The sequence below is a fragment of the Parasteatoda tepidariorum genome, chromosome 2 (genome assembly GCF_982258835.1).
Source record: "Parasteatoda tepidariorum strain Cologne lab strain chromosome 2, Ptep-v5.0, whole genome shotgun sequence".
Taxonomy (NCBI): domain Eukaryota; kingdom Metazoa; phylum Arthropoda; class Arachnida; order Araneae; family Theridiidae; genus Parasteatoda; species Parasteatoda tepidariorum.
In genome coordinates, this window is record NC_141756.1 from 4,890,350 (window position 1) to 4,913,259 (window position 22,910).

General features: G+C 27.8%; 1 protein-coding gene across 1 annotated transcript in view; it reads left to right on the forward strand.

The window, feature by feature from the left end:
* Nucleotides 1-21,901, forward strand: part of LOC107439228 (tRNA (uracil-5-)-methyltransferase homolog B) — a 34,618-nt gene extending 12,717 nt beyond the window's left edge. The window contains exons 5-13 of the mRNA XM_043044428.3: nt 30-129; nt 5,163-5,236; nt 6,817-6,963; nt 7,824-7,912; nt 10,059-10,264; nt 13,262-13,363; nt 15,875-15,991; nt 18,323-18,419; nt 20,043-21,901. Of these exons, the coding sequence (XP_042900362.2) occupies nt 30-129; nt 5,163-5,236; nt 6,817-6,963; nt 7,824-7,912; nt 10,059-10,264; nt 13,262-13,363; nt 15,875-15,991; nt 18,323-18,419; nt 20,043-20,169 (1,059 nt within the window). The 3' untranslated portion in view covers nt 20,170-21,901. The remainder of the gene's footprint in view (nt 1-29; nt 130-5,162; nt 5,237-6,816; nt 6,964-7,823; nt 7,913-10,058; nt 10,265-13,261; nt 13,364-15,874; nt 15,992-18,322; nt 18,420-20,042) is intronic.
* Nucleotides 21,902-22,910: the final 1,009 nt, after the last annotated feature.

The window sequence follows — 22,910 nt, forward strand, 5'->3', positions numbered from 1 at the left end:
GATTAATATCTTTGTGATGTTATTTTTAGCCTCTAATTGAGTCATACAGAAATCAAGATGAATTTAGCGTTGGTCTTGGACCAGATGGTAATTCTAAAACTGTGGGATTCTTTACTGGAAATAATTCTGGTAAAATGTTCACTTGTTTTTATAATTTCTGATTGATACTTCATTTTAATTTTCATTTAAATAATAATTAACTGTTTTATATTTTGTTATTGTTAAATTATATTAGTGCTATTTAAAAATGGGCAAAATGCTTTTTCTTTGTGTAAGATTTATAGTAACAAAACACGCTTCAAAATATTTGCTTTAGTGTCAATATTCATGAGAAATAGTATTTTGATACAATAAAAGTCATACTAAAAATCTGCATTTCATTCTCCCTTTTATATAATTTTTTATTTGGCTTAATATTATACTAAAATGAATTACTATCCACTAAATTAAATAACTGGCGAAAAATATGTGTTACAATTTAGTTGCTTCAATTAGTCTATTACAAGGGACATGGGATTGGGACCAGCTGAAAAATTTACTATAGAAAAAATTTTGTTTTATGGTGGATTTTTTTAGTTAAAAGTAAATGTTGGTAAGTTCAAAAGCCTATAATTCTTACTTTTAACTAAAAAATGAAAATAATACATATTATAATTTAATAGAAAGCATTTATTTTTATAGTACAGTGTAGCATCGTTTATACGACGCCGAAGGGACCACCGTAAAACGTCGTATAAACGATAACGTCGTATAATCGATTATTACTTCTAAAACTGAAACTAACTCTGTTTTCAGTTAATTTTAATGTTTAACGTGTTGATTTACATAAATTTCTAAATTAGACAAAGCAAAACAAACAAATAACCAAAGAAGAAAAATTGCAGTGAGCAATTTGAATGTATGTTATCTTTAATTATATTTTCTTACTATTAGTCTCTGCAATGCTTTGAGTAGCGAGTTGATCTTACTGCTTTCTATGATGCAATTTTAAATTTCTAATCACAGCCAAATATAATGGCTGAAGCGCACTTGTGCAATTCGGGAAAAAAGATAACTTTTACATTTTCCAAAATAATTAGTATCGATGGGTGTGCTGGACATAGGTCGATGAATAGCAAAATTTTTCGATTTTGCCTCTTCGTAACATTGTCTAGTTTTTTCAGTCATCTAGTAAAAATTACGGTCGTCATCCAAGCATTCTTGTTGACACCCTTTTCTGTATCATTCATGTTGGCAAATGTCGCCCTTTTTTAAAATACACAAGAAAAAATAAAAAATTAAATAAACGTGAACAAAATCTAAAAACCGACGTATAACCGATTCTGCGCGTCGTATAAACGATATATTTTTACATTAAAATGAATAGGAATGATTTGGGACCACACTAAAACGTCGTATAAATGTAAACGTCGTATAAGTGATCGTCGTATAAACGATGCTCCACTGTATTTAAATTAAATGCCCAAAAACGGATACAAGTTATCAATTTAGAGTATAATATAAACTAGTATTTATTTGAATAGTATACATTTATGTCTACTTTACTTGAAAAATTCCATTGCTTTGCATTTAGTATTCAATTATTAATTGATATTGGATGAAGACAATATGGTTTTGGCAGTTTCATTTTTGGAAACACTATCACTTGGCTGGCCTTAATCATTGTGCCTTACATACTGTTCAAAATCTCTTCATCTGTTAGATATGAAGGAGTTATAAGTTCTTCACTTCTAAAATGGCAGAGAAAGTAACACAGTCTGTTTATCTCTTATTTCTTTTTAGAGCTCTAACCAATTCCAAAACCATAACTTTCAATTGTAACATCCTTCAAAAATCATGATAGTAAAATTGATGAATCTTTAAAAATTTTATAAAAAATCACCAAAATTCAAAAGATAAACACGTAAAAAGCTTGTTATAAAAAACAACCATTTCGTTGTACTTATTCATTCACTTAAAATATTTTGAGTGTCATTCAACCCTCTAATTAAATTTTTTTTAAAATTTAATTAAGAATTGTGCTAAAAAGATAAATTGTTTGTTAATGTAATGCACAGAATACATGACAAATTTGTTCCCAATCTTTGTTTCAATAATTTTTAAAATATAATACTATATATATATATATATATATATATATATATATATATATATATATCAGAGTTCCCACGGTCCTTGAGAGTCCTTGAATTTTTTTTCGCTAAATTTAGGTCCTTGAAAGTGCTTGAAAAACATCTTAGGTCCTTGTAAAACTTGATAGGTCCTTGAATTTGTCCAATACTGCCGGCGGCCCTTTTTATAAAACACCCGTGGATCTTTCTCGTTCTTTCTGTTTTGTTCTCGAGCTCTCTCACGTGGTTTTTAATGCCACCGTTTCTAACCGGGCCTAGCGTCTTGGTGTCTGCCAAGCGCGCGGAGCACAGCAGACAATCAATGCGTTCAGGGCGAGACTCCACTTCATCTTCTGTCGCATATTGGCGATCGAAATGGGCTGCAGGTGGCGTAGAGCAAAATTCTTTTCCTATGGCAACACTTCACATGCTTTCCCCATTAGCGTGTGGAAAGTCATAGAGGAAGGAAGTACGTTAGTTTCTCTCTTGATTTTCATATAGATTAAAATCTTTTAACTTGAAAAACTATATGGAACTAAAAACTACATTAAACATAGTTCTAAAGAAAAGTGTCACGGAAATTTTTAAAAATATTTTTATTAAGTAAAAAGGAAAGATATTAAAAAAAGGGAAAATATTGTAGTACATTCCTATAAAACTGAAAAGAGAAGAAGAAGGAAGGGAGAAGGGCTAAAGGCATGAAACCGGTCTCTCCCCAGATGGCGTATTCGAGTGTTGCAATCGCGAATGCTTAGATCTTCTTTTTTCTTATCGAAACTGGAATACTCTCGAATTTCGTAACAATATGAACCTTGTAGTTTTCAATAAATTTGCCGTTTTACCATCCGCACTTGTCCTTACGTTTGCGTCATTTCAAAACTTTATTGTAAAGCGTATTCGCAAAGGCACGGATTCGTATTTGTGTTATGTAGTTTAGACTAGTTATGCCTGGGAAGTGCTATTTTAATCCCCAATGGATGGATAATCAAGCTTATAAAGAATGGATTTTATCGATGCCCGAAAAGAAGTTCAGAGCCAAGTGCCGATTATGCAGGAAGGAGATCGATATCGCGAAAATGGAAGAATCTGCTCTGAAATCACACATCAAAGAAAGGTAAAACAAAAAAGCAGTCTCATGCCCTGAGTTCTCTTTTTTCAAAGACATCAACATCTAATTCATCTGGTGTAAATACTCCTTCAACATCGTGTGCCCCATGTGAAACAGAAACTTTAGTGGCCGAGGTAACATTGTCTTCTTATCTGGTCAAAAGGAATGTGCTTGATGCTGAAATTCTCTGGAGTCTGAAGTGCATCACTAGTAATTATTCATGTAACTCCTGTGAAGGGATTAGTAAATTGTTTTCCAAAATGTTTGCTGATAGCTGTACAGCGAGACAATTTTTTTGTAGTGCCACAAAGTGAGCCTATTTGGGCTCCTTTGGATTGGCACTATACTTCAAAGGGATTCTTATAAATGAGCTGAAGAATGTTGATTGCTACACTGTACTCTTTGATGAGACGTTAAATCAGTCTCTACAATCTAAGCAGATGAACATTATGGTAAGGAATTGATAATAAAGTTTGCACTAAGTATCTTACCTCCCAATTTATGGGTCATGGAACTGCAGAAAATATTTTGTCCTCTTTTTACAAATGCATGGATGATGGTTAAAAGCTCTCTAAAATGCTTCAATTATCCATGGATGGACCCTATGTCAATTGGAAATTCTATTAGAAGCTTCAGTGTGAATTAAAAGAGAAATATTCCCACCAGGTCATATTCATTGGCAGTTGTGGATTACACATAACGAATAATGCTTTTAAACATGGTGAAAATGGGATATGTTCCTTCTAATTTTTATTTTCAGAAAGAATTGTTGCTGCATAACATTTAGAGAAGGTTGTGTAAATTATGGATGAATAATTTCAGAAATGATGTTTAATAGAGGAGAGGAGGGGGTTATGGAATATGGAATACCTAAGATTTAGCTCTGTCTTTCATGCAGCCTTCACATGGAAATACACAGGATTAAAGGATTTCACCATTAACACCTCATTACTATTAGTTATAGATTGTGCTGAAAATGATTTTGTGAATTAATATGTAAAACCAGTAGGGTTGTTTTTAAAAAAATATAAATTTTAGTCCATAATACATATACTCTCTTCTCTCTATATAGGCAAAGCATTTAGGTATTATATTTGAAATTAATTATTGCCACAACAAGCATTGTTGCTTCTAGTAAAATAGAGGAGAATAATTTTTAAAATTTGTTCTTAGATTAAGGTCCTTGAAAATTTTGTTGAGGTCCTTGAGAAGTCCTGGAAAGTCCTTGAATTTCAATCTCATCATAGAGTGGGAACCCTGTATATATATATATATATATATATATATATATATATATATATATATATATATATATATATATATATATATATATATATATATATATTTATGTTCAGGAACATAAGCAGACAGTTGGATGGAAAGTGTTTCTTTAAGTCATTTTAATGTCTTCAGATCATCTATTTAAAGCACATTCATGCATTGGCAAAGCCTAAGTCATGCTGTGAAATCTGTGTACTTGAGTTTATATCCTAGGAAAAGATGTACAAGCTTTTCCCTCCATTGTTCTTAGTCTCACATCAGGGAAAAAGGGAAACATTAATAATTATAATTGGTTCATTAAAAAGTAGAGGGAATTTAGGTCTTTCTCACGATTCAATTAAGGGAAAAATCAAAAATGTTAATTTATGCATACTGAATCGAGAAATAGAACAAGAAAAATGGAAGTAAACAATTAATTGGAATTGAGAAAGTGTTGAATGTTGAATAATAAATTAAGAAGCTGAATTTAGGAAAACAAATAACACAAAAAGATTACTTTAAGCTTTATATATATAACTATAACTGCATTTTGTAAACTATTGAAACAAAAATTGTAAAACAGACATTTATTTTTTATCAATTCTTTAATTTTTTAAAAAAACATCATGTAATTGAAATAAAACTATGAGTGTTTACTCATTTTGTGAATTTATTTTTTTCAGATGGTACAAATTCTATCTGCTTAAGCCCAGAAGATTTGACTATTATTAAAGAAAGCCACAAAGAATTTGCTAAAGTATGTTTAATTTTATTTGTTATCATTGTTTAATTTGGATGTACTGTTCAGGGTGAGTCTGAACAGGACCGCAAAACTTTACTGGGTGATAGGACGCATCCACATGAACAATATTTGTCTTAGAATGTATGATCGGAACACGAGCAATGAGAAGTTAAAAGGTAGTTTTCCACTGCCACATTTAAAGAATTAGCACAAGAATGTAGAAAGATACTTCAGAAAACTTTTTATTCAAAGAAATTACTAAAAAAAAATATGTAATTGATGTACAAAGAATTGCTCGAAGAGATGCTCAAAAAATTGCTCACTGTTTTCCCTGTGCCGCAGGTGTAAAGTCACCATTGCAGATGGCAATGCAAAATCTTTTGAGTATCTTTTCGAGCAATTCTTTGTACATCAAATACATCTTTTTCTTGTGAGCAATTTCTTTGTACTTCAATCATATTCCTATGAATAAAAATATTCCAATCATATTCCCATTCTTGTGTTAATTCTTTAAATGTGACAATGGAAAATTATCTTTTTACATCTTGCTGCTTGTGTTTGATTTCTGACAAATATTGCTCACATAGATGCGTTCCATCACACAGTAATATCTTGCCATCTTATTCAGATCCACCCTGTATATGCATAAAGGGTTATTCTTCTTTTCTAAAAGCTTTTCAGCTTTAAATTTTGCTATCACCTGAAATGAGTTCTATTGTTTGCCTGTATTAGCGAACCGTAAAACTTTTTGTTTTGGCTAAGTTTTTATATCAACTGTGTGTAAAAGTTTCCAGCAATAATTACATTCCAACCAAGCTTCTAAAAATTGAATGTTTCAATCTTAAATTAACATTTTCAAGTCCATTTAAAAATTTTGTTTTTCAGCAGTCTGGGTCATTGAAAATCATTTGTTTGTGATCCAAAATCACCTTCGCAGTACTAGCCAGTAATAAAAAAATAAAAATTATGATTTTTATTTACCTTGAATTTAATCTTAAAAATAATTCATTATTTGTTTTTAATCATTATTTTTTGTTCTTATAAGGATAAGGTCTCCTGGATTAGTAATCTATGTAAAATTACTGTATGCTGTTTAGTTTTTTTAAGTTTTCTATTTTTTAGGTTTATGTTTTTGCCACAAAATTAATATTTTTCTTTATAATTGTGGCATTCCACATTCTCTAAATTGTATTTTTTAATTTAAATTTATATTTTTTTTAAAAAAATTGTTAGTAAATGTTTTAAAAGTGTTATTAATAGCTACATATAAAAAACAGATCAGTGCTTCAGATTGGCCACTGACTTTTTTTAATCCCTGCTTTCTAATAAGAACTTCATACTAAATAATTCTCACAAAAATATGCCAATAAGTTTTTTTTTTTTTTTTCAATCTTCACCTCAAAGTAATTACAACAAATTTTAGTCATTCTTAACTTTTTTGCTTTTAAAATCCTTCTTGTAATAGCTTATAATTCAGGTACCATTTTATATCTTTAATGTTTACTTTATCAGAGTTCTGTAACATATTTCAATTATAAAATCCTTATTGCAAAGCAAATACAATTGATTCCAACCTGAAAAAATTTTTGTTACAGGATTTTCAAAACTACGTAAACAATTCACCTTTGGAAGCTAATGTTAGGTATGACGATGGAGGATATTGGCGTAGTCTGAAAATTCGCTCCAACACAGAAGAACATTTGATGGGAATCATAACCATGCATCCACAGCAACTGACTAAAGTATGACATTGGTATACTATATGGGAATTTTAATTTCATGCATCAACGCACATTCACATAAATATGTATATACTTTTGCATGACATTTGTTTAGTAAAGACATTTAAATTCCTGTAACAAAAATAATCAAAAAAAATGTTTTTAATAAACATATGTCTTCACATTATGTTATACTTTATATAACAATATAATTAATAAACATTATATTTACACATTAGATATTATTACTGGGGACATATCCAAGCAAAAGTAATACTTTGTTGAAGATGTGTTCAAAAGAGATATTTCAGTGTAATAAAAAAAATTTAAGATCGAATTAGTACACTGCAAAATATCGCACTGTTAAAAATTCTTTAAAAATAGTCGATAAAGTAGTTTCATAAACATTTGTATAATACTATTTATCTTTAATCATAATGTACTATTCTCTGTACTGCTTTACATTATACTTTTTAATTATGTAAATGTTATTAGTTAGATAAAATATTTCAATTACAAAAATTTATGAGGGGAAATTTTAAGAGGAACAAACAATAACTTTGTACTGAAGAATTTTATTTTATGCAGATTTAATTTTAAAAAATGTGTGAAAATGTGACATTTATCTTAATATTTCAATGAAAAACCACCAAATCTTATTCATTAGTGGTTTAGAATAATATTCTGCTATTTCTAAATAGATGTACATTATTTCTAACTAATTACTTTTATAGCTTTTTGTGTTATCATGTTTGCTAAGAATATCATTTTAGTATATTTTTCTTAAAACACAAATTTTCAGTATCTTAATTTTTTTATTCAATTATTGCATTGTGTTGCTTATTTAAATTTTATTCAGTAATTTTTTTTTAATTGTGCAGGAAGATTTAATTGAAGAGGCAGAAAAACTTAGAGAATACTTTTTAGCTCAAAAGCCGTATTACCTTAAGTCATTGTATCTTCAAACATGGTAAGACATTCAAATATTTTGCTGGATTAGTTTATAATATTTTTTTATAATATCTCTTCTCCTTATCTTTCTGAGATACTTAATAATTAATAATATTTAATAATAGTTCGTTGAAAGTTTAAAAAGATATATTGATTTTAGAAAGGTTCCAGTGATTTCACTTATGTGCATCAAATGTAGCAAAAATCATATTGAGACATGAAAAATAAGTTATGACACCACGTAATTCTTCAATGCATTAAAACAATTAGATACCAGCAGGTTTAAGTAGAAAAAATTATTACCTATTTTTAAATATATAAAAAGTGTATTTTTATTGTTTAAAAACTAAATGAATAAATTAGAATATTACTGGCTATCATGAAGTTACATTGTTGCACTTACTGGATGCAGATGTTTGATCAGGCCTAATTAAAAACCTTGATTATTTAAACATGACTCTTTTTTTTTGTTTCTTGAAATTCTTTGTTTTGTCTATCAATAGATTGAATAATTATGAATGTGTTTATATTAATAGATGGACAAAAAGTTAGAGAATTATGTTTTGAATTGGAACCCGCTTTTAGTAAAAAAAGATAAGACTTACCTCTTACAGTTTTTCTTAAATGTGCTTTTTAATAAAGATAATTTCATTTATAAATTCTATAATTAGTATAATTTTATGTGAGTACATTTATTAATATGTTAAAACGTTAGTTGGATTTGAAAAATATTGAACTGTATCTGAAAAAAAAAAAATAGAATTTAAGTTTAGGAATACAGAATGTGCAACACAATAAGAAGTTATAAATGAGGTGTAATTTTACTTGTTAACAAGATATAGTGATAAATTTTTATTATATAACAGTCTGTATTGTCAATTTTTATTATATAACAGTCTGTATCTTATCTTTCTTTATATTTTTTTAAAATTTTGGCAAACCTCTTAAAATTTATCTAATCTCATTCTCTCTTTTTTATTTTTCTATTTGTTGTTTTTGTCATTAAGTGAATTGCTAGCTTCTAAAATGAAAACTGCAAGAGTGAGACATTTTCCTACAACCATGGGTAAACAATTATTATCCAAAAAAGAAAAAAACATTTACAAAAAGTACTTAAAATTGCAATTACTTTTGCCCAAATTGAAATTTCAAAATTAAAAAAAAATTAATTTTATAGTTCCAAATGGTCATATCAGCGCATCAAATTTCAACTCTGTAGTTACATTCCTGAAGCTTTTTTGTTTTTAGCAAATTTAACTGTTATTTATTCCCAAACAAATTATTAAATGCTAATTTTTTCCCCCATCATAATTCTTGTACATTCTCTACACACCTTAGTATTTTCAAGTTTCTAAATTTTTTACTTTTTGAGCAGCAATACAGAATGTAATGTTAAGTTAGACAGCCTTGCAATCATCACAATTTTTCAATATAGAGAAATATCAAATTATTATGACTATTTTTTCATATTCTGAAAATTACTTGATTTTGTGCTTAAACTAAACTCAGTGGTGCAACTACCTAAAAAAGGCCAAGGCCTATGTGTCCATCTGAGTTTTTTTCGCCTTGGACTCTGGGCTGCTGGATCAGATTCCGGTTGATTAGTCAGTCGAACGCACAACCCCCAGTGTTTAGTCCCCAAGCATGCTTGGCACTCATTGTTTGGTTTCTTAGTTTTTTCATTTTTTTCATTTTAGAATCAGACCTTGTAATCACCATATTTTGAGAAATGTTTCAAAAGAAATACTTTACATTAATAACATCATTGTTTTTTTAATCTATTAAAATTTGTAATCTTTAAAAAGTGGTCTCTGTTGAAAATACTACAACTGACCAAAGTGAAATTTCTTAATTTTGAGTCATACTTGTCGTTGAATAATATTTACAAAAAATATTTTTATAGTCATCATCAACATTATAACACTGTCTAAAATATGCAAATGTTCCTTATGAATTCCTTAAATTTTATCAGAAAAAGCCTTTCTGTACCAAATTATGTATTTTATAGATGCTTAGTAATATTTATTCTTGTACGAAATATTAAATCCTTTTGCATTTTATTTTTGAATTTACAGATTAAAAAATATTTTGTTAAATTAGGTATAAAAGTTCTTATTAGGTATAAAAAATATAAGTAATAATGTGTAGTTTATTTTAATTCACAGTGAACAGAAAAGCTCTGATTTCAAATTGGATTTACTGCTGGGAGATTCGTGTATTGTAGAATCATTCAATAATTTGAAACTCCAGATATCTCCATGCTCTTATTTTCCCAGCAATACCCGTTCTCTAGAATGTGCTTACAATAGTTTAATGAAAGTCTGCAGAATCAATGAATCCACGACTGTCTTAGATATATTTTGTGGTACAGGTACGTTTCTGTAACAAGATTACTGTTTTACCATTTTTGATTGTTGTTAGTGCATTCTCATTGGTCAGATAACTTTAGCTGTCACTATCAACAACTTAATAAAAGTTATAACTGTATTTACCTGTGAATTATTCATGTATCTCCAATTTGATGATATTTACCTGTATTATTTGTCATGCCTTCTTAATGTTCTTTGCTATTACAGTGCTCACCGTTTATTAAAATTGATTGATTTTAAAAAGCAGCTAATTTAGTAATACAGTGATTTTATTTTTATAATCGTCATCGAACAGCCGACCCAATTTTTTGGGTTTGCGACTGCTGATGTTCAACTCCGTAGCCTCGTCATGTTAAACCCACTCCAGAAGACGAGGGAACTCCTGGATCAAGTATTGGGAGAAATTTGCCTTCATGGATGACTTTTTGATGGAACTAATCCACATTTGCGTTACATGGATAGGAAATCCTCCCCCAGTTAACCTCATGGCATGGAGACTCTAACCCATGATCCATCTGCCATTGATGGCTTCAGTGATTTTATTAATGGCAGCCACTGTATTACATTTTTAATCTTGAATATTATTCAAAATTAGAGGCTCAAACTAAAAGTTTTCTTTACGTATTCTGTCATAAAGTATGTTTATTACCTCCTTATAAAATATTTTATGACAAACATATTTAGTTTCCATTTTTTATATTACATTTTATATGAAATATTTTTACTTTTTTATCAAATTTAACAAACTCTACTGAATACACACAATTAAATTAATGAGCCCAAACTACTAGATTTGCAAAACAGCAATATGTATTAATTTTTTGCACTATCACCAAACTATCACTTTCAAAAAACAACTTACCTGTGTTAATAGTAACCAAACATTTAAAAAAAAAAGTTTGTAGATGACTCTGCTATGATATAAAAGTAAAATAATTAGGTTTAAATATTATACCAGTAAAATCAGGAACTAAATTCTATGTTAATAACAATAAAAAAAAATTGGGATTTTTTTTTTTTTTTTTTGAATAATTTTTTATTTTTATGTAGTTCATGGTTAAAAACAAAAATTATTTTGAAGTTTGATACACAAATGGGAGGGAATAGTGTTCCCTATTTTTTAATGAAAATTTCACTAAATTGTAAATTTTACTCTTGCGCTTAGTAAATGATTTTGCAGTCTTAACCCTCTGAGCATTAATTTTGGTTCTTATTGATTTTACAACTAATTGCTCTCCTCTTTAACATCACATTAATTATTTTTTTTTCTCTCACTTTTTTTGTAAATGCAAATGTGCTTCATTGGCATTTGATACAACATTGTGAATATTTGTTTGCTAACACCTGAATTTTACCAAATTATTACAAAATTTATCCTTAAAATTTGCATCACAAATAATTCAGTCAAATTTTGATTTGTTAATATCCAAAAAGAAATTTTATTGATTTGTTAATATCCATTATTTGATTTGTTAATATCCAAAGAAAAGTTATTACTTATAATAAGTATTTTATTTTAATATTTTTTATATTTATTTTTAATCAATAATATCTAAAAATATAAAAGCTAAATTTTTGCAAAAGAAAAATCAATTATAAGAACATAGTACTAGTTGGATTATTGTAGAAGCACTGTAGTGTCAAATGCACTTGTCTATATTCAGGAACTTCAGATTAGAAAGAAATCAGAATTTTTTTTTATAATAACAATCAATGCAGACAGTTTCTTAAATTCCATATCCAGTTTGTATTCTAATAAAGGAAAATCATTTCTTTTTTCCTTACTTTTCAGTTAATTTGAACTTTAAATTTAAATTACCTTTAATATATACTGTGTCAACTCAAAAAAAAGAAGGGGAAAAAAAAGGAAGTTATCTCTACTTTTATGTTTACTCAAGGCAAGCCATTGTAATTGCATCTTATTTCTGTTGGTAAACAGAGGACTCAGCAAATCAGACAAGGTTGGAAAAACAAAGTACTCTTCTGACTTTAAAAGATCTGTATCTTTGTGGTGCGTGAATAATGGGTTGATTACCTCATTATTTATATAAAACCTTAAAATATTGGAGATATTTGGCATTTTATTGTGTTCACTTTGACCTTCATGTTGTTAAATTTCATTGAATAAATACATCATATCCAATAAGCAGTATAGTGATTTCATAAAATAAAAAAGTTTTAAATAATACTGTTCAAAACTTCAAGTCTTTTAACGAATGTTATGTATGTACTTAGAAATACAAATTTAATGAATTTTGTAAAGTACTATGATTTTTTTCTGAGGAATACTTTATTATCTGTCCATAAATAATTTTAAGATTCTATCAAGAATATTTATAAACAATAAGTTAATTTTTCTTCTACTCTTATAATAATCAACAAAGTTAAAAAAATAATGAATATATAAACTAATTACAAATTATATCATTGGAGAGATAATGTGGAATAAAACTTTACATTTAAGGTTTGTCTGAAAGATAAAGTATTTAGATTTAAGAAAATAATAATTACAAAGTTAAAAAAAATTCGGAGGCAATTATTTAACAATATACAAAATAATTTTGAAACTATGTACTGCAATTTTTCCCTCTTAGTCTACTGTAATAGAAAACTTCCATTATTCCACTAAAATTTAATTAATACTTTCTGTTTAAGTAGTAGAAACACTTATCCCAATTTTTCATAACTTTCTGATTTAAGTTTGAAATATTTATTATTTAAAAATTATGTGATTAAATTACCTGTTAGAAACTTTTATTAGTTTTCTTTTTCCAATTTAATGCATTTTATTGTGTAAATTTTTTAAGTTAAAATTTCTCCTTTTTGCATATTTGTAGAAATTTTTGAGAGACCTGAAAATAAAAATTCATAATAATTGCAAAACGAGATTTTATAAAACTATAATTTTTATATAGTTAAATGTCTGTTGATATTTTAGTGCTGTATATTCTTTAAAAATTGAGATTTACACTACTTTTATTTTCTTTGTGTTGATGCAGGTCCTTTAAGCTTGATGATGTCGCCTCGAGTTAAGCAGTGCATTGGAATCGACTCTTGCTTGTCAAATATACAAGATGCTAAAGCAAATGCTATTCGTAATGGTCAGTTGTTTAGCTTTTATTTTTTGTATGCTTGCCCACACATACTAAGTGAATTTCTAAGCATTAATAAATTTTATGTTTTTTTTTCTTTATTTTTTAAAAATTGCAATAACAGCCTAATAATATTAATTGCTAAAATCAAGAAATGTATCTAATATTTTCAACTAAGTTTCTTGCAACATTCAAAAAATTCTACATCAGGCTTGGTCTAAAAGTTTGCCGCAAATGGTTGAAATAAATTGATGTCATTTAAATTTTTTTTAAAAATAGTAAAGAAAAGAGGTGTGGCTCAGGGTGATTCCGGTTTGATGACTCTTTTATTAAAACATGTTTTTAAAACAAATCAAAATGGTTTGTGGAAATTATTGTTGTTTGAAGTTCAATTTTAATGTTAAGCATTTTCTATTATACCAGTATTGATTTTGTCTTGAAAAAATTCAGTAAAATTAAAGAGAATTAAATATGGCACTGACTAAACTAAATATAGTTAGTACTATTTGATTTTTGAATTAATTATAATTGCTAAATTTATTTCAGTGCAATCAAGAGTCTTTAATTATTAATGTCTCACTGATCGTAAAGACTCTGTTCCCAGTAGAACACCGAAGCCAAGCATGACTGGCTGTGGTCAGTAAGCGGGTGGGTGACCACTTTGATTGCCGTGGGTGCGCGGTATCAGTCCGCATTAGACTGTTCTACCATAAAGTGCTCGACTTCTCTCTCAGGTCGTCAGGCTACCAAAGCAGTGGGGCCATCCTCTCTGCAAGGGTTCAAAATTATGTTGATATGACTTGGGAACATCCTCAGGGATGTTTCCCAAACCATTGCCAATAGCCCATTGTGCAGCTCTAGTGTGACATAAATAATGTACCTATCTAATTATTTAATAGTTACATTATAATAATGATTTTTACTTTAAATTCCTGCATGTGTATGTTTATATATATTTGTGTAAATTCAATAGAATACCAACCACAAATATATGAACATGGAACATATTTTCTATCAAATTATTTAGCTATTCAAGTGTAATCCTTTTTATTGTTTGTTAAAGTTAATTAATAATAATATATAAATATATGCTGTGGTTAAGATAAAATGCATTTTAAAAATAAATGACACCACCATCAACGTTAAGCAACTTGAGAAATCAAACTCCTTTTTTTTTAATTCATAATGTTTGGAATTTTAATTATTGTGTGGTGCACTTTGCATAATCATAAAACCAGTCTTGGGTATAAGGAAAAACTTACTGTGAATTCAAAAAAAAAGGCAGAAGAAGTGCATACTATTTTCATTATTTCTGCATTAACAAAACTTTCTGTGAGCAATTTGTTTACTCTTGTTGCTAGTTTCAACTCTTTCATCACTGCTTAAATCTGATGAAATTTGTTCAAGAATCACTGGTTTTTTTAATTATTATTATTTTTTTAAAAATTTACTAGTTTTGTCAGAAATGAATCTGCAGGAATCAATATGTATGACAAATCTATCACATCTTACAATGTTTTTTTTTTTTTTTTTTTTAATTAGAACTTTGGTTCTTTAAAACAGTCTGCTTAGATTGAATATCTTTTAATTTCTTCGGTCTTTTTTTTTTTCAAGAATAAGATCAATTTTCTTCTTTTCTCTTTACTGGAATTACAATAAATGTATAATTTTCTAGAATAGTTTTTTTAAAATATCTTGACAGTGCATAGGGTATATTGATCCAATATTAATGAGTAATTCTAAAAAAGTTTCTAAGTTGATGAAAATTTTCTATGAATATTTGTATATGTTATGCCAATTTATGTAAAAGTTTAAGTTTAAAAAGAAAAAAAAAACTGAAAAATTCTTCCAATCTGTGCAAATGAAAAGTAATAATAAAAGTTGGCTCCTTAAATTTTGTTATTATTAATTTTGTGAATTGTCTTGTAGATTTTAATTTTTATAAATTCAGCAAATTTAAGTTTTTTATTATCACACTGACTTGATGAACTTATTGCTTCATTCCCAGTATTTTTATTAGAAGCTTGACTGTATTTCCTTTATTTTTTGTCAAAGAAAAAATAATAATAATAAATAATTAATATACATCAAGAGAAGTACTCTCTTTTTTGTAAAGTAGAAATAAGTGAAAAAATTTAATATATGAAATCATTTCAAATATAATTCTATCATTCTAACTGCACAAAAATAATGACAATGAGTAGTCAATTAGATGAAAGTTACATTATCTCAGATTTAGATATTTCTTTAACAGGCTAAAAATTTTGGTATGTATACTACTGGCAGTATTTTGAAATCAATTTTGGGTTTAAATTGAAATTTCAGACAAAAATATTATCCAATTAAAAATCCATAAAACTGCTGCCATGATATTTTTTTTTCAGAGCTTACAAATGAAAAACTTATTTCACTTTTATTTAACATGATATTATTAGATTAAAATGACTGAATATTTTTTCTAATAGTTGAAAATATGTTATTAAATTTGTAAATAAATTGAAGTGTAATTTATTTTGCTAGAAATAAAGAATGCTCATTTCGTTGGAGGTGATATTGATTTATTAATTAATAAAGTTCTGAGCAAAGATTTTTATGAAGACCTAGTTGCTGTTATAAATCCTGCTCGAACTGAACTAAGTGAGTTTTATTTATTTATTATTTTGTTTTCTTTTGAGAGAAAAGTAATTTTTTTACTTGGATCATCTAATAAGTGAGATTACATATGGCCCATAAAAATAAACAAAACATAATTATTTGGAAATATTTGTTGAAAAAGATACACCAAAATTGTGGCTACTTTGTAACATATGAACCGTCAGAATCAAAATTCTTGTCTTATCATGGGATAAGTTTTTTATGTCCAATATCATAGAAGTCTGCAGCCAGGTGACAGAGCCAGCATGTTGTCTCAGTTGTCTGCAAGTTTTAGTCTGTGAGTAAGTTTAGGAATTTCTTTCGGTACAAGAAGTGGTGAAAGTTGCTGGAAGTAAGATCAGAGTTTTAGGGTGAATAGTTCAACAGCTTTAAGCAAAACTTTTGTGGGCAGGTGTTTTTGCAGAGCTGTTTATCTGTCCTTGCAACTGAATCACTTTCTGAGCATTACCTCAGACAAAGACATGCCAACAGCTGTGACAATATGCCACCTCAATTTCGAGACAGCAGATTTCTGTGACACAAGGCTGTAAAAAAACTTGTCCCAAAATATGACAGGAGTTGTGATTCTGATGATTCGTTTTATGCGAAGCAGCTAAAATATTGCTGTATCTTTTTTTTAATAAATATTTCCACGTAAATATGTTTTGTTTTCTTTTTATAGTATGTGGGAGATTTGTTTTCAAGATGACCCTTATTTAATCCCTTGGTTTATGACTGTGTGTTTTGTACTAACTTCAAATTATGCCTGAAACCACCAGTTTTAACATCGACATTTGACATTTTCAGATAGCATTTTCTTTCATTTGTAGTGGGTTTTTTAGACAATTCGAAAACTTTTTTTTATCAACAGACATGGAATCTATGCTATACATCATGTTATATATATATATATATACTTATATATATATATAATATCAAGTATGTATATATATATACTAGAGGTGCTGACCATTCCAATTTTCAAAGATTAATATTTTATTTATGTTTCAAAATTGGAATGGTCAGCACTGTTAATTCGTGTAAAAGTAATTAAATCACAACTTCAGTATATTTTGAAAGAGCACCATCTACCCTTATTTACAAATGACTACTACACAAAAAGTGTTGCCATGCAGAGACAACTAAGTTACTTTACTTAATCTCATACCGGTGTGCTAATAGCACCCCAAGGAAATATTACCATGTTTCCTATCAAGTGATAGAGAGGTGTTAGGTGGTGTTAACTTGTGTCCATTTGTATTATATGACTAACTTGTATATGACTAATTTGGATATCTGTGTAAATAGAAAAATTATGTGTGTGTATATATATATAAATTTTTCTTTTATTCTTTTTAAATTGAAAAATATTCTTTAAAATTTAAATAAATACCAATGTAAATATATTGATTCCTCGTTTTTCGCAGTTAATGGGGACCAGAACCTTCCGCCAAAGCAGTAAAACAACAAAATAGGATTTGCCCCTAGGAATTTTCATGTATGCGGCACATGAATTTTTTAAATATGTGAACAATATTTATATTTTACACATTTAAGACAAAAATTACGACGATATACGTATTTACTTAAACGTTTCAGTGCTAATTAATAAGGTTAATTACAAAACCTTATGCAGTAATAAACATTAATCAACCAATCACGCGCCTTTATGAGAGCCCGTGGTATATGTACTCTGAGTCATTTCATCTCTTTGTTTGACATGCAGGGATCCTTCTCTCTTGCACATCGACATGAAACAACGCTTCCTTCCGCAATGTGGCTGCCGACATGGTTGTATTATTTTTATTTTTTTTATGAAGTATTTGGAAACACCCGCGAAGCATTGAAGCCACAATAGGTGATGTGGAAAGGGAACACTGTAGTTGTTACCGTCCTAAGAGTGTCCGCTTAACAGAGGTTATATTATATATGTATGAGAGAGGGAGGGGTAGTGGAGTTCATGGTCGAGCACTGACAGCTGCCGTCAATAACTGCATTCTTCAATCTAGTTTTAAAAGAGGATGTGAATTTCTAGTTATGTGCACAGGTTTCATTTCTGACTAATGAATTAAAAAAAAAAGAACTTAGAAAAATAAGTAATTTAAAAGGATTTTAATGTCAATATAAATCAATATTTTAAAATCCTTCTTTTTTTTAAAAAAAAAGAATATTCTTGTAAAACATTTCATAAATCTTTTAGCAATTTGTAATAATTGTCAATTATTCATTTTGTGAAATTAACATGCTATAATAAAACGCATGTTAATGCTATAACATGCTTATGAAATAGTTTACTTTTAAACTTAGAAATTAATAACTCTAATTTTATTGCAGCTAAAACAGCTATCCAATGCCTGAGGCAATGCAAACATCTGAAGAAAATTGTCTATATGACCACAATTCCTAAATCTGCAGTTGGTAATTATGTCAGGTATGCTGAAATGGGTAGTTGTAATTAGTTTTTATAAAATATTTTTTTTTTTTTTATAATTTTAGCAATTTGGAAAATTACCCTTACAAGTTTTCCTACTATCAATAACATGGATTTTTAGCCATAGTTTTTTTAATTTTTTTTAAGAATTTATATAATATATTACCGTGCTTATTTTTTAAAGAGTTTTAAGTATCCATCTGAATTGTCTTGAGCTTTAGTAAATACATTATTAATTTTATCATGCTTAAAACAAAACAAATCAAAATCAGAGATGCCAACTTGCTCCGGACAACGAATAAATATTTTCGAGTGGTAGTTTATTAATTGTGATTCTTGGTTTACTAAGTTCAATTTATTAGATTTTTATCCACCACTATTTCTAAATAATTCGAAGGCTTATATAATTCGCCACTTTGTTATAGTCAAATTATGCTAACCCTTTAAAAAAGTAATCAAAATTATTCAAATATTAGCAAATTTTAGTTGTAGTTATTTACCGTTTTTTGAATTATTTTGGCGTGTCCGGAGCAGTTGGCATCTCTGCAAAATGCGTTTAGGGGATTAATATGCTTATGAAAACAATTTTAGGTTTTAAAATAAGTTTGCTAAAAAATAGTTGCTTGTTCAATTTGAAATACAGTTGACAATAAATATAATGAAGAACTTTTTAATGTATTTTGATTGTTTTCTTTCATTTTTTTTGTCTCTGTACCAGCTACATTTATGTATGTAAACAACCCTATAAATTTTATGGTATTATTTTCAGAAATTGAAATAATATGCAGGTGTTCATCACTGTTAGATTAAAATAAACGGTGTAGATGATCTATTTCAGAAACTATTCACTGCATTATTCAAAAGTACTTAATCTTTTTTTCTCATAAATTTTATGGGAATTTTTTGTGGAAATGTGCAGCAGTATTTAAAAATTATGAAGGTACAATGTAGACATTTACACTGGGTTATAAATTCCAGAATCAAATTGCTTTCTTGAAAATTTTCAAATGGGAAAATTAATTTCATTAAAAAAATACCATTACACTATTTCTTTAATTTTTATTGCTTGTTTACTTATGGATACTTGTAACTCGAGAACTAACCGCTGAAATCACTTAGCTGTGCCTAATCCGACGTTACGATCATTAAGCTTAGTTTATTACCTACTGGATACTTGCAAATCTGATTGGGCGCTGAATCATTGCGTAAAGAAATGCCACAATTTGCCCACATGTAATGCCCTTTGTATGTATTCAATTGATTAAATTGTTGGGACTAAGCTAATTCAAATTTCTGCCTTAATTTAATTAAATTTTTTTTGTAAGTTAATATTATTTTTATCAAGTGCTTGTGGAAACAGAAAAAAGGCTGTACTTTCTCTTAAGGGCAAAAAATCCTTTCAAACATTGTAAAGATTTGTTTTTGAAATTCTACGAAAATAAACTTATTGTATAAATTTGTTTTGTTTTCTTTTTGAAAAAAAATCTATGTAAACTGCATTTTTTTTTTTTGTTTGTTTGAAATTATGTAATTTATTGACATTCAATATAGTCACTATAAATATTGCATTACTGTATTGCATTAATATTTTTAAGCATTTCATGTTTTTCATGTTAATTGCAGGTTATGTAAACCATCTGGAGCAAGTGGATTGTATGGAAAATATTTTGTACCACTTTTAGCTATCCCTGTTGATTTATTTCCACAAACTGATCGTTTTGGACTCATTGTTATGTTTCAAAGATTATAAAATAGATACTTTTGTGATGATTTGTTTAAATTCGTTTTAACATTATTTTAAATCTAGGGAACTGCGTTCGCTATTACAAATTGAATTTCTAAATGTTTTCGAATTTCTTATTTTGGCACTTTTTAAGAAAAAAGGATTCTGTGTGTATTTATTTTAATTGTACACTTATTCTTAACTATTAAATATTGCTTTTAAAATAGATCCTTATAAAAACAAATATGTATAATGATTTTTTCTAGTTCTGAATACAATATTGTACTATGGCATAGTATTCCATACCCTTATACAATGTGTAACAACACTGAAAATAAAAGTTCCTTTTTTACTCTTATTTTCTCATAAAAACTTTGTTTTACAAAAATTTAAAGCAATTTAAATTTTGTCTTTATATTTGAAGAGCTATGTGTAAAGATTAGCAACATTTTTCTGAATTTTTTTAAAGCCAGATTAAAAGTTTATGCTTTGACCTTTTTTATTGTGCATGAGGAAATGGAAATTCTAGTTTACCTTTAATTTTTATGTGTAAGCTTTTGAATTAGGAAATCTATAAACCCTCTACGATTATTTTAATTATTGGCATATTAACCTTCACATCTCAGGTTTGTAATGTGCTTCCCAAAAAGGAGGTTTACCGAGTTGATTACCGACCGTGACATTTAATGACTTGGCATGAATTTTGTATTGTTACATAAAATCTTTCGCGGAGAATTCATACATTTTTCTTAAAATTCAGTCAGAAACTTCTACTGAAGCAATTCATTTGTTTTAACATATTAGCATGTTTTTTTAATGCAAAATTGTTATTTATTTTTATTCACATTAAAAAGTTTAGGATAGCAATTCATTGATAAAGAATTTTTCAAGCACTTTTCATAAAATAGATAATAAAAAACTACATGTTTTCTTTTCTATGTTACTTAAGACCAGTAAGTTATTTTGAAAGATAATTTTTGCTGTAGTTCGTTAAAAAAATGCACATCTTTATTTATTAACTAAAAATTATATCTCACTGTGGTGTTAATAATAATAAAAAAAGTTCTGATATTGCATGTTGTTCAATATGTTATTATTATTTATATATTAAGGAGATAATCCTTAATGTGATTGATTTTATGTTAGTACAATTAATTTTATAAAATGTATTCACTTATTTTCTTTTATATGGCGTAAAGATATCTCTTGTCTTACTTATCTCTAAAATTTTGATCTTAAAGTTTTGTATACAGTAAAAAAAAATTCTGTTATTATTTTGTTTAACTGAAGTTTCAAACATTATATTAATTGTTATCGAATTTTATACGCTTTTTGGGAAAAATTTTCCTAGTGGTAGATAAATTTATGTTTTTAAGTTTAATTGGTTGTTTTATAAATTGTAAAGTTCTTTTCCACACCACTACATTTAAATAATTAAAAAATTCATAAAAAACACAACTTTGTTCCAGCATGGGGAAGAATGTTGATAAAATTAAAAAAATACTGAAAACTTTATTTTTAAAATACTTACCACTCCATGAAATATTTTGCAAAAAGCGTAGTAGTTGATAGCCTTGCAATTCAATTCATATTTATAGAATTGGATGTAAGTAAATTTTTGGATAGGATTTCTAATATTTTTTATCAGAAATCAAATCCTTGTGTACCTTATTCTGTATAAATTTGAATGAATTTTCAATTCTACTACTGTCAAGATTGATATTATGTGAATACATATTTATAAAGAAATACACGGAAACATGTCTCAAATTATTTACTGAAAATTCATGTGAATTCTATTGTTTTTGTGTAATCCGCTTTGATTAATTGGTTAGAAATGCCTTGACGTCATCAAAAGATAAGCTAATGAGCCTATTTTCTGATGGTAATTGGATATATTCAGATAATGGACAAATATTCTTAATTATTAGTCTTTTACTTGGATATATCTAATTATCACCAAATAATAGTCTGATAAACCTATTTGGTGATATATTTTCTGATAATGAATCTATACAGAAAATAGCAAATAATTTCAATTATTATTCTATTACCGGAATATATTATCCAATATATATTATATATATACCCAATTATCACAAAAGAATAGACTAATAAGCATGTTTTCTAATGATAAATTCATGAATTCAGGTAATATTCAGAAAATATTATTTGTCAGAATATTTCTCGCTGCTTTATTGATTTAATACTAGGCTGGTTCCTAGAGTCTGGTACAAAGGTGCATCAGCCTTTATTCATAACTTCTGAAAAACAGACACTTTAAGAAATAAAGTTTATTTCTTTTCTTAAATTTCTCTTTCTTTCTTTCTTTCTTTTTTTTTTTTTAAGTTCTCAACGTGACTACCAGTTTTTATGTTGGATATACTTAAAAATTAATTATTTCACTCACAAACTATTTGACATTCTTGTCGAAGAGCATCGATTCTGGAATATTTTGAATGGTTTAAAATATAGATTGTTGGTAGTTGAGCTGAAACAATGCTTGTAAAATATTAACGATTCAAGTATCTATTCGAAGCAATTTTTGTTTTAGAGGGAATATTTTATCAATTTATGGTTTTATCCTAATGCAGAAGTGATTCCTATAACAAACCAAAGCAAGGTATTTTATATTTTGATAATTATTAAGCTTCATGGATTGTTCAAAATAATGTTGTGGATCATAGTTCACCATCGATGTGAAATGGAGTTCGCCAATTTGAAAATTATTTTTTCTTTTTGTAGCATATTTAGAGTATTATAAATTA